At 64.1% G+C, this 12158-nt stretch overlaps 1 protein-coding gene across 1 annotated transcript in view; it reads right to left on the reverse strand.

Moving 5' to 3' along the window:
- Celsr1 (cadherin EGF LAG seven-pass G-type receptor 1) overlaps window positions 1-12158 on the reverse strand; it is a 116493-nt gene that overhangs the window by 33066 nt on the left and 71269 nt on the right. The window contains exons 6-9 of the mRNA XM_076855446.2: window positions 3950-4107; window positions 2831-2994; window positions 2566-2691; window positions 1231-1397 (exon numbers count right to left, since the gene is read on the reverse strand). Of these exons, the coding sequence (XP_076711561.2) occupies window positions 1231-1397; window positions 2566-2691; window positions 2831-2994; window positions 3950-4107 (615 nt within the window). The remainder of the gene's footprint in view (window positions 1-1230; window positions 1398-2565; window positions 2692-2830; window positions 2995-3949; window positions 4108-12158) is intronic.

Raw genomic sequence — 12158 nt, forward strand, 5'->3', positions numbered from 1 at the left:
GGCAGCGGCCATGCTGAAGGGGGCTCTGGCTCACATGGTGCAGACCCCTGTCCTCCTGTAGGAAGAGAACCAGTGTGCCCCCAGCCCCGCCACACGCATTCACACAGGGACAGGGCACACAGACGCGCACCCACACACAGATGCTCACACATGCACACAGACATGCACACGAGCACACAGAGACTGCAGACAGGATGCAGAGACATGCACACGTGCACACGCACCCACGCACAGCAACACAGGCATGCAGACGTGCACACAGACCACGCAGACAGGCTGACACAGCACGAGGAGGCGCATGCGTGCACGCACATGTCCATACTTGGAGGAAGAGCCTAGAAGACAGAAAGACACACTGCAGGTCACCAGGGGCCACGCTCAGGCAGGAGTCCCCCCTGGGGCTGCTCCCCAGACAGGGCAACTTAGGTCTAGCAAGAGTCACAAAGCCGGCTTCCAAGGAGAGCCTGGGCACTGGGAGCCTGACCTGGTCAGACAGGTCCTGAAGTTTATGAGAGAACACTGGAACCTGTCCCACTGCAGGAGCAGGAGCAGGTCAGCATCCTGCCTGGGCCCCCGCCACACCTGGGACACCTCAGAACCCAGGGTGAGGGCCAGGTGGGGATTCCTCCCCCCTCAGCCTCTAGCAGAGAGGCCGAGGTCAAAGGGCAGCCTGACGGGGGCCTGGGCCCTGGCCTCCCACATGGAGGCTACCTGCAACTCTCTGAATGAACCTGCGCTTGGGAGACAGGAGTGAAGCCCCAGGAGTGGGGTGCAGGGGAGTGAACCTTAGAAATGTTTGGGGACATCATCAAAGACCAAAACGATGCAGGGAACGCCGTGCAAGTCGGCCGAGCAAGTCCTCGGGAGCGGAAGGGCCACAGTGTGTGAGTCTGGCCACAGTAACTGCCAGAACCTGCCGCTCCCACCTGCAAGCGCTCGGCTCCCTGCAGCTCTGAAACTCTGCTCATCTACCCAGAAAGAGGCCCAGTCCCGGCGCTGGGACGAGACCAGGCTGCCGTCTGCAAGGCTCCCTGGGTGAGCTGCGTGCCGCCCAGCGCCACCCCAGAGGCCGCCTCCTGGCTGCACAGCTTCCCTATCCTACACAGGGGAGGGAAGGGCGGGGAGGAAACCCTGTGGGAACCCAAATGGCCACCTGAGAGAGCCCCTCCTCAGTCAGGTCACTGCTGAGCCCCAGGGCAGGTGGGACGGAGTGGGAGGTGGCCTGCTCACCTGGAGAAGGAACCTGGAGGACACGCCCGCCGTGGCCTCCATCAGCACGCCGTCCTCCTTGCGGGTCCGGAACATGAGCCCCAGGTACCAGGGAACCGAGATGGTGATGTCCAGGTCACTCCAGGACACAATGCTTTCTCCAGTGAAGCGCTGGGGGTGGGGCATGACTGTGGGCACAGACGGGGACCTCAGGTGCCTCCCCCATCAGGTGGGACACAGAGCACCTCCTTCAGCTGTGGGGGAGGGGACAAGCCTGGCCGGGGGGTGGCGTTCCTGGGCCTTTCATTCTGACCCAGACCAGTCTCAGGTTAGCATTTGTGCCAAACCTGGCCCCGAGTCCAGCAGCAGGTCCTCAGACACCCCGGGGACACAGCCTCCACTGGAGGAGGCCCAGGCTGGCCACACCTCGGCCATGGGTGGGAGCATCCAGGCTGGACAAGAGGCACGGGGCCGAGGTGGTTTGGGACTCCTGTGTCCCGGGGACCCGCACCTGTGGGGCTGGGGTGCAGGGACAGGACAGGGTTCTGTGGTGTGCAGAACCTGCCAACAGGACGCTGTGCAACGCAGCGTGAGCGTCTGAGCACCCCCACCTGCGGTGGCCTGACATGGCCGGTGGGTTAGAACCCCCCAGGCCCCCAGGCTGCTGTCCTCTGCTCCTAGGGACGGGCAGAGATGGAAGAGCTCTGGCTCTCCCAGGACCCCTAGCATTTGAGGACCCATTTGGTGGTTCAAGATGGGGACAAACACCCTGGACTTGAAAAATCCTCGGCCAGGCAGACGGGGCCACCCGCACTGAGCGCCTGTTTTCTGCAGTGGGCCTGTGGGGCACAGGTCAGCCAAGGAGCACTGACCTCCATGCCCAGCCCTGATGGATGTGGGCAGGACAGGAGCGGGTGCCACCTTGCACTGTGGGTTTGGGAGCTGTGGGTGGCGGTAGCGTGGGGCACCTCCGAACCTTCTACCTGCTGGGGAGCACTGGGGATCTGAGTGGGGGGCAGCGGGGTCACGCCACCCTTTTGAGGAGTGGAAGTGATTCTTCAAGTGAGGGTACCCACTAAAAAGGTCCCGCTGCAGAACAAGCTGACTGCTTAAAATCCGCCAGCGTCTGCGTATGGAGGCGGGGAGGGGCGGGGCCAGCAGCCAGCAGCAGGCTGGAGGGTGTCCCCAGGGAAGGGCACCGCATGACCTCCTGCCCTCACGTGGCCCTGGTGGGAGCAGGCAGGGCACCCCGCAGGCTGGGCCCAGCCTCACCCGCTCAGCCCCCCAGCCGGGCTCACAGCCCTGTGGCTCCCCGGGGCGGCCCTGGCAGGGGATGCGGGCAGAGCCAGACCTCACCTTGCTCACAGTTCTTCCCGCCATAGCGGAGCGGACACTTGCACAGGTAGGTGCTCCACCTGTTGACACAGGTGCCCCCGTTCTGGCACCAGATCCCGTCACAGAAGTCCCTCTGAGCAGCACAGCCTGTCGACGTGGAGCACACGGCCTGGCCTCAGCAGGCACAGGACAGAGCCTCTCCCGGGGGGCCAGCTGGTCCCCGACTGAGCCAGGCCAGGCCAGGACCGCTGGCCGTGGAGAGCTCAGCCCATGTCCAGCCACGTACCTGCCCTGGTGCCGTTGTTGGCGATGAACCCAGCCATGTCCACGCTGCTGCCATCGATGGACAGGTTCTGCATGCAGCCCACGAACTGCCGGTTGTGCACAGGGAAGGCCTCGGGCAGGTTGGGGACGCCCCCCAGCAGCAGGGGGCCCGTCAGGTCCAGGGACCTGGGGAGGGAGAGCCGTCCGTCCTCTGTGACGTCGGGCAGTGAGAGGCGCCACAGCCCCGGCTCTGCTCTGAGATCTCTCACTGCCATCTCTGCCTCCGGAAGTGTGTCCATGGTGGACAGAGCAGGTAGGAGTCCAGGAGGGGACCAAGGTGAGAAGGGAGGGAGGACTCTACTTCCGGGGCCACCCTGGCTCTTCACGGACTCTCTGGGCCTGCTCCCCTCAATCTCACCCTGGGAAACTGGCCGTTCCAGGCTCACCATGACCAACCACTGAGTCCATGTGCCTGGGCAGGTCCTCTCCTCCAGTGGAAGGTGGACCAGTGAGGCCAAAGGGGGCTTTATGTTCCCTGCCCCAAGACCCTCCAGGAGAAGGCCAAAGGAAAACGGAGCCCAGCCCCCCATGGCAACTGTGTGCCCTCGGGCCAGATTGCTCGGACCTCCAGGGACAGCGGGGTGGGGCCTGGGGGACAGATGGTCATCCTGGGCCCACATCAGCCAGAACCTCAGGCCACACCAGGTTCAACTAAATTGACCTCCAGAAGGCCCCAAGGTCCACCTGCACACGGTGAGCAACAGGTCCAGCAGTGCCCTGCTCACCTGCGGGGAATCCCGTCCTGAGTTGGAGGGAGACCCACGCCGCCTCCAGGACCCACAGGAGATCCGGCCACTTCCCGCTAACGGCAGCTTGGTGTCCAGGCCCCAGTGCTGGCCAGGACAAAGCCAGGGATCCCATGGAGACAGGGCAGGGTGGGCCTCTGGCTAAGTCCTGAATTGCCCTGGACACTCTCTTGACAGACACCACTGAGGGGGCTCATTCTAGAAGGTTCTAATGTCTCAGAGGGAAGGTGCCCTAATCAGGGGGGCAACCTAAGGCCAGGCTGGATTGGGCCCCGGGTGATCCAGTGTTTGCAGCAGTGGCCGGGGCACAGCCGCCCGGTGCCCCCAGGACTCACTTCTTGGAGCCACTCTGAGTGCCCTGGGCAGCACAGCTGTAGTTCCCAACGTAGCTCCCAAAGTGCACAGCCACCGCGGTGTCACAGCTGTCCACGGTCACCACGGCCACCTTCTCTCCAGATGGCCCGTGGGGCAGGCCCAGGTGGCCGATGTTGGGCTGTAGGAAGAGAGGGGCAGACGGCATCAGCGCCACCACCCAGCGGGTCCCTGCCCGGCACCACCGGGAGGGAGGAGGCTGGAGAGCCCCGTGGGCACCAGGGCACCAGGGCCAGAGCCTGGTTTGGGGTGAGTTCCCTGAACCTGCTGCACAGGTGTGGGGGCCCCAGAGTTCACACCCTCCCCAGAGCCTGGGGGTGAGGCCTTGGGAGCAGGACTGCTGCCCTGAGATGTGCCCGCAGCAGGACACAGCAAGACAGCTGGTGTCTGCAGGGGTCGCCGGGCAACGGAGGCACAGGCTGCAGGGACTGGCTGTGGCCAGGGCATGCCCCGGCCTGACGGCCACCCGACAGCTGAAGAGAAGGGATGGCCCGTGGAGGCTCCAGGGACACAGCCCTGTCCCCAGCCATCTGCCTCATCCCCCCAGTGAGGAGGGTCAACCGTGGGCCTGGGTCGCAGCCTGCACAAAGCCTGGGACCCTCCTAACCCCTGCCCCTGCTCTTCTGGGCACCTTCTTGGCACTGGGCCCCTCGCAGGCCCTGCCCACCCCACCCACCTTCCAGGGTACAGATCCCAGGAGCCGCTGCCTGCCTGAGATGGCCTGTGTCCCCACACAGCATGGAGCCCTGTCCAGGCCAGGAGCCTGTCCACACCAGAACCCGCGCTTTCCATGCCCCCTTCGAGGCCAGGAGCCGACCCCCCGTGCCCCAGAGCAAGCCCAGCTCCTGGTCTCCCATGGCCTCCCTGAGGTCCTGCCCTGTGGGTGGGTGAGGCTGTGCCCTTGTCCAGGGCTGTGCCTGGCCACAGGGGAGGGCATCCTCTTCCCAGCAGCCTTCTCAGCTGTCCACTCACGGTGGCCCCTCTCAGGACACCTAGTGTCCACCCAGGCGACCCAGGAGACACAGAGCACCACAGGGTCATGCGGGTCTCAGTGTCCTGGAAACGTGGGGCAGCCAGGAGGCGGAGGCCACACCTGCCACCCGGACGCCAAGACCTGCATCCCACGACGTCTGCGAGGTGAGCCAAGGCCTCCTGGACGGCCACCCCGACCCTGGACAGGGGGTCAGCGTGGGCGCCCACAACGTCCCTCCCCACCCACAGAGTGATGTGCCCGTCAGCCGGGGGACACGCGCCTGGAGTCCAGCACTCGAGAGGCTGAGGTGGGAGATGGGCTGGAGCCCAGGGTCTGAGGCCAGCCGGGCAGCACAGGGAGACCCCATCTCAAAAGTGAAAAGTTCAAAAAAAGAGAAGGGCCCTTAACATCCCTGGGATGGGGTTGAGCCCATAACAGGGTCTGATCTTCTGCTTCTTCCCAGTTTGTTGTACACAGTGACAGAAACGGTATGAGTAAACCATCCTAAATGCCTTTTTAATAAGGGAACAACACAGTTCCTTCAAAAATAAACTTCATTTTTTCCCCATAGGAACAAAGCATCCCTTTGACTGAGGATGCTGAGCTGAAAGACAGTTGCTGGTATCAGGAGCCCAGGCAAGTGTGGGGTCTGGCTGCGGGGGCTTTGTTCACCCTGGCAGCATCTCCCGGAGTTGTGCAGTACACAGCCTACGTGGCTGTACTTGGCTTCCCCAGCTGAGCCTTCCTCTCCAGCTCATCCAACCACCTGAGCTGAATAAGGCCCACTATTGTACCTGGGTCTCTCTGTGGACAGGATAAGGACTTAATATCAGAATATCTTTGTGTTACAGGGACTTTGAGGGTGATGTCAACAGAAGATACATGAGTGTCTTGGGTAAGTCCAGGAGAGGCTTTTGATGCCAACCGTCCTGGTTCACGGGAAACCCTTTACACCAGTTGATGGAATCGCCAGGTCTGCTAACCCATTTCCTGGGAGAATCTGCCCTCGATGGGTAACCCAGGGCTGCCCTGGCAGACACCAGCAAGTGCCCATCAGGGCTGTGTAAGTGGTAGGTGCCGTCGGGGAGGGAGAGCCGTCCGAGCTGGGCGGGCCCGGTGTCATCTCCGCGGCGTATAATTTGAGTTTCTGGGACCGGGTGCGAGACGTTTGGAGGCAGGACATAAACAGCACTTACGCTCGGAAGGCCCTAATGAGACGAAGCTGCTGTTTACCAAACTGCAGCTGCGGCAGACGGCGGCCTGTAATCAGCACCCCGGGCTCACACAGGCCGCGAGGGAAAAGAAAATTGGGGCAGAAGACCAAAAAAATTACACGTCCGCATCAGAACAGCCCCTGCTGACGTGGGCACCCCGCTGCTGACGCCAGACTTCAGCGTCTGCGGTCCGCGCAGCGGAGGGCGCACGGCTGGAGGAGGCTGCCTGAGAGCTGCCGCCCGCCCGCACGGCTTGATGCCCCCCAGGCCGAAGGGATGGGGCTTGTGGTCAAAGAATTGGGCACTAGTGGTCAAGAGTGGGAAGGCCCAGCACAAGGGTCATCGTGGGCTGAGGGCAGAGGGATCCTTTGGGGTCTGGGGCCTGGCCCCGGCTCCACAGAGCGGCAAGCTGGCGTCCACTGGCCAGTCCCTCCTCATGCTGCCCCAGGACAGCGGCTGGGGACAGCAACCCAAACGCCCCGTTTCGGCAACTCTGTCCAGCAACATGTGGTCAGTGAGCACGGAGGGCAAGGGTGGCAGGAAGCCATGGGATGGATGACCCGGGACCACACGGGGCTGCTCACGGCTGACTTGGACCATGGTCAGTCTCAGGCACACACCAGGGAGCTGGAAAGAGAACCAGGCCCACACTGTCCTCAGCAGCACAGAACCCGCATGCCCCTCAGCAGGTGCCCAGCCACACGGGTCACTCGGTCAGCAGCGGAACAGAGCACCAGCACACCACCCTCGAGATGGTGCTGGGTGAAAGGGGCCATCACACAGGCCACAGGCCCAAGACTCCACCTCCCCGAAACGCCCCGAGGGGACAGGTCCAGAGGTCGAGGCCAGCTGAGTGGGGCAGGGCCCAGGGGCCGGCGTGTCCTGTCAGGATGGAGGGCCTATCCTGGACCTCAGGAGAGGAGCTGCCGTACCACACGCCCAGAGCCACCTAAAAGCAGATCCTTTGTGATGGGCCTCAACTCAACAGGGAAGAGAGGCTCCTGGACGGGCCTCCTGCCCTCACAGCCACCTGGTCACTAGACCTGGATGACCTTGGAAAGATCTGTCCCCATGTTTTCCTGTGACATATGATGAAGCACGTCAAGTGGCCTCCCTGTCTAGGCTGCTCACTGTGAGGGGGGGACGTCCCCCGTGAGGGTCATAGTGTGTGGACGACGTGCAGGCCACTCTCAGGGACAGAGACAGAGGCACGGGGCGGCTGCCTCTGTCTAAGGGACGCGGCTCGGAGGCAGAGCCCTCGTCTGGCATGTTCTTAACAACAAAGGCGAGCCGAGGAGAGTGGCCGCTGGCCAGCCGCTGGAGGGACACCGAGGGGCGGCACCAGGCTGCGGCCCACGGTCCCCCAGCAGTCCAGCCAGAGCTCGCCAGGTGGTGCCTGGGCCCATGGGCCCCTGCCCAGGACGGGGTCAGATAAAAGCCAAGAAGCCCTGCTTTGCAGCTCTCCCCAGACGAGAGAGCGGGGCGAGCCATGCCAGGGCCCAAGGGCGACCCTTCCCTTTCCCAGTTCTGGAGTGGGCACAGGCACCTGCCCTCCTGGGGCTCAGCAACCCCACCCAGGCACAAACCACCTGCGGTGAGCCCCGGGCCTCACAGAGGGGACAGACACCCGAGGCCCTGTCGATGCTCAGGGCTGGACAAAGCAGGAGCAGCACACAGCAGAGGTGGGGGCAGCCGAGGAGGGCACCTGGAGCGGCGCGCCCCTGGCACCCAGGCCCCTTGGCCCGCTGCCCTGCCTGGCACAGGACACCCCGAGCACGCCTCACAGGGCCAGTGGAAACAGGCCAGCGAGCACTGACCACCACGCCACTCCGCCTCCCCGAGAAGGCCGAGGGCCGCTGTGCACTTCGGCAGGTCCCCGGAGGGCCAGGCTGCAGCAGGACTCCTGGTACGGGTGCGTCCCTGGGGCCACCTGTCACCTTCCCGTGTGGGCCTCCCATTGGCGCCCCGCGCAGGCGCCCCAGGCAGCCGCGGCGAGCTTTTGTGTCCTCTCCAAGGGCTCACGTTTCCGCAGCCTCGGATCCCGCGTCAGGAGGTGGGGGCGGGCACGGTTTCTGTGTGGGGAGGGGCCTGGGTACCCGGGAAAGCAGACGCGGGGCGCGAGCCCGGGAGTGAGTGGATGCTGGCTCGCTGTCAGGTGACGGGCTGGCGCTCCCATCACAGGACGCGCAGCTGGGGACGTGAGGCAGGGCCGCGGGGAGCAAAGCCTGGTGCTGCACCTACTGGGCCGGGTGGACCGGCTGGAGACCACACCCCAGGAAGGGGGCAAGAGCCCGTGCCAGACCCACCCCAGACCACACGTGACAGGGGCAGAGGAGAGGAAGAGCCAGACGCCCAGGTGTGTCTGACACTGACGTCCCATCCCCCAACACGGCTCCTGGTTCTTCTAGAGGCTCTTCCTCGATATTCCTTGTCTCTCTTGGCCTCCCCACCAGAATACAAGACCCCACAGTTGGGACGTCACCTGCTCCCGTCACAGAATTCCCAGGGATGGGCTGGGCTGGCAGAGCCAGGGTGGGATGAACAGGCACCAGCCCTCGGTGTGACACACTGCAGGCCTTGGTAAGTGTCCGGGGGACTGAGGAGCCGCACACCAGGCCAGCCTCTCGACGGGGACAGATGGTCCAGAGCTCTCCAGGGCAAGGCTGGGTTTCTCCCCCAGGACAGAAGACCTCTGCCTAGTACTGTGCTGGCCCAGGACCTGGAGGTGGGTGGACCAGACCCCAAGTCCACCCAGGCTGCACCTGCCACCCTCAGGCTGGACATGCAAGAGCACTGACCACCTCAGTCTGCCTCCTCCGGTCAACCAGGTCACCAGCACACACTTGGGGGGGGCCTCAAAAAATAAGTTACACATGAGCACAAAATAAAAGGGGGTGCAGCTCCGTGGTAGAGTGTTCTCCTAGCACGTCCCCCAAAACCTGGGTTATAAACACTTCTCTTGATTTAACATCAAAGGCAAAACGAGAAGCCCGGCTCCCAGAGCCTTCCCACAGGACACGGAGAGCCGCACCCTGGGAAGGTGTCGAGGCTCCTCGGCTCCCCAGGGCTGGGGGCAGCCCCGGGTGGAGGCTACTGTGGAACGGAGGCTGAGGAGGTCCCCAAGAGGAGTGTACCCAACAGGAGGTCCTCGACCTCCTCCTCGCAGAAGGGACTTTAAGGACGGGACTACGTGAGCCCGGCCTGGTCTCCCTCGGGAGAAGCTAGGGGAGAGGTCAGCAGGGCCAGCAGAGTCAGGCCTGGAGGCTGCAGGCTCCCCCGCGGCTGGCTTGTCCACAGAGGCAGACGCCATCGCTGGATGGGACCGGAGGCGGCTCGGGTCCTCCCTGGGCAGGTCGCCCGACGTGTTTCTCCCTCTCTGCTGGGGACTTTCCCGTGGGTCCCACTCTCCTGCTCTGTGGATGGAAGCCGAGAGCCTGGGAGGACCACAGAGGGCTCTGTCAGGAGCACAGGGACCCGGTCGTCAGACCCTGGACTCGTGAGTTACAGAGAAATCTCCTCGTTGACCAGAGTCTCCCTGGGTCCTTTACTCTGCCCTGGGTCAGGAGGGGCCATCCGTGGACCTGCGGTGAGGCGGGGGCTACTTGGGAGTGCTCATGCTCAGTGTGTGGACGTGGGATTCGGGTCTGGAGCCTGGCACCATGGCTACCTCGTTTTATCCCTTTCATCTTCCTCCCACCTAGGTCCCACGGGTCACGGGGCTGCTGGCCTGCTGCCAGGCTGAGTAGCAGGTCCAGCGACCCCACACTGAACGACAGCCCCAGGTCCTCCACGCAGCCCTGGCTCAGGGGGACCCGGTGCTCCGACTCCACCACCTGCTATTGACATGGGCAGGTGACACCGGCCCTGAGCCCAGTGGACAGTTCCAGATCGTGGGTAAATGCCCAGCCCCTGAGGGCTTCTGGGAACACGATGACCCAGGGATCTGGGACCCTGCAGAGTGTCTGGCGGGGCTGGCCGTGCCACCTCACCCCACTGCCAGTGAGGGTCAGCAGCAAGGGCCTACGGTCAGTGGGGCGCAGGACAGCAGCCCCCGAGCTCCCCGCTCCTGAAAGCCAGGAGTCCACTTCCTGACCCCGTGGAAAGGCACGTGCTTCCCTGGGCGCCAGGACCCTGTGAAAACCAGACCGGCCTCCTGGGGGCAGTGAGCGCGTGGAGAACTGGGCAGGCGGGGGCGCGGGGTCTGCGGGGCGCGGGGCGTGCAGCACTGTTTTCTCACAGAAGACAGAGCGCGGTGACCTCGGGCAGCGGCCGGCACGGGCAGCAGCCCTTCTCCCCAGCCCTCTGCTGTCTGAAAGCTCCTGCTCTGGATTATAAAGGGTGTTTTTTGGGGTTTTTTTTTGTTTTGTTTTGTTTTTTGCATCTTTAAAGAAAAAAGAGGCGGGGTAGCGGTGTGTGACTGCACATTCAGGGCCAGATGCTACTGAAGCCACCCCAGGGCACGGCTCTCCCTCCCCCTCGCCGCTGGTCACCCAGGGTGATGGGACGACAGCTGCTTGGTGCCCACTAGGACCCAGGGGGCCAGAAGGTCTCCTTAGAAGGTCTCCAGACAACCACACCTTCCACCCCCGGGCCCGGAGGCCGCCTGGACTTTCACTAATTTTGCCAAAGACAGAAAGGGTACCTGTCCCCTCCCGGGGCACAGAGAGCTCAGAGAGGGGGCAGTATGAGCAGGGCACAGGAGCTCCTGAGCAGGCCCGTGCCCCGGGGGCTCAGGGTCTCCACACCACGACCTGCTCTGGAAAAGGCCCAACAGGCCCAGTGCTCGGCCCACGAGCCCGACCCAGGTCCCAACAGGAGCCCCGGGGCCCACGGAGGGGCCGGCCCTGCCGCCCAGCAGGCCCTCCCCTAGGTGGGAGCCTCGCCCGCACAACCCAAGGCCCCGTCAGGTCTTAGGCGAGACACAGCACCGTCCTGGGAAGCCAAGGGAGGCAACCTGGCCCTCCTCTTGGGGTCTGTGTAGACAGAGCTGCTCGGTCCACACGGGGGACCTCAGATACCCCACGTGGGAGACACAAAAGTCCCAGCCAGAGGAGCAAAGCAGAGGGGGCCCTGCTGGGCAGCAGCCCCAGGGGCCACCATCGGGCACTGGCCAGCACAGTCAGGCCGCCCGTGTCCCAGGAAGAAAGGTGGAGCTTGGGGAAGAGGACGCCCAGCAGGTCAGCTTCTAAGAGCCACGGCCCAGCTCAGAACTGCGCACACGCCCTGTCACGCTCGCCGCACACACGCACTGTCACACTCGCTGCACACACGTGCTCCTTCATGCTCGCCGCGCATGCACGCTCACACCCCTGCCCAGACGTGTGCACACTCACACCTTTGCACTCACACTTACACAAGTATATGCACACTCACCGGAGGACACTCTGTACACACACAGAATCTTGCACACTTATACACGCACACGCTGACAAAGCCCTGGGCTGCCGTCCCCAGTCTGGGCAGCCACCCCGGGCCTCCTGTCTCCTCGGCCACCTCTCTGGGCCGCCCCTTCCTCCTGTCTGTAGGCCACTGAGACGCTGCGTGGTGGTGGGTGGGGGGCGGGGAGCAGGTGCTGTGGGTAGAGGAGCAAAGAGAGGGAGGATGTCGGGGAGGGACGGGTGGGGGCACGTCACGGCCCTGGGCACCTCCATGAGGGCCCCGGACCCGCAGCCGGGGAAGACGGCCTGGGCCTCCTCCTCCCAGTGGGCACCAGGTGGGCGTCGGTCAGGCACACTGCCCAGTGCCAGGGGTCCTGGGAGGGCCCGGCACACCAAGGCCCTGGGTGCGCGTGGAGGGGGTGGGCTGGGATGGTGAGGCAGAGTGGAGGGAAGAGTGGCCACCAGCCGGACGGGAAGCACCCCGCGAAGGGCCGCCCAGCCCCGGTGACTTTCCACAACAGGGTTTGGGACACAGCGGCCCCAGGGTGGGGCTGGGCTTCTCCATGGCAGGTGGCTGTCTCCATCTGATGAGGTCATGTTTAGGAAA

Source organism: Callospermophilus lateralis, chromosome 4, assembly GCF_048772815.1.
Source record: "Callospermophilus lateralis isolate mCalLat2 chromosome 4, mCalLat2.hap1, whole genome shotgun sequence".
Classification (NCBI taxonomy): Eukaryota; Metazoa; Chordata; class Mammalia; order Rodentia; family Sciuridae; genus Callospermophilus; species Callospermophilus lateralis.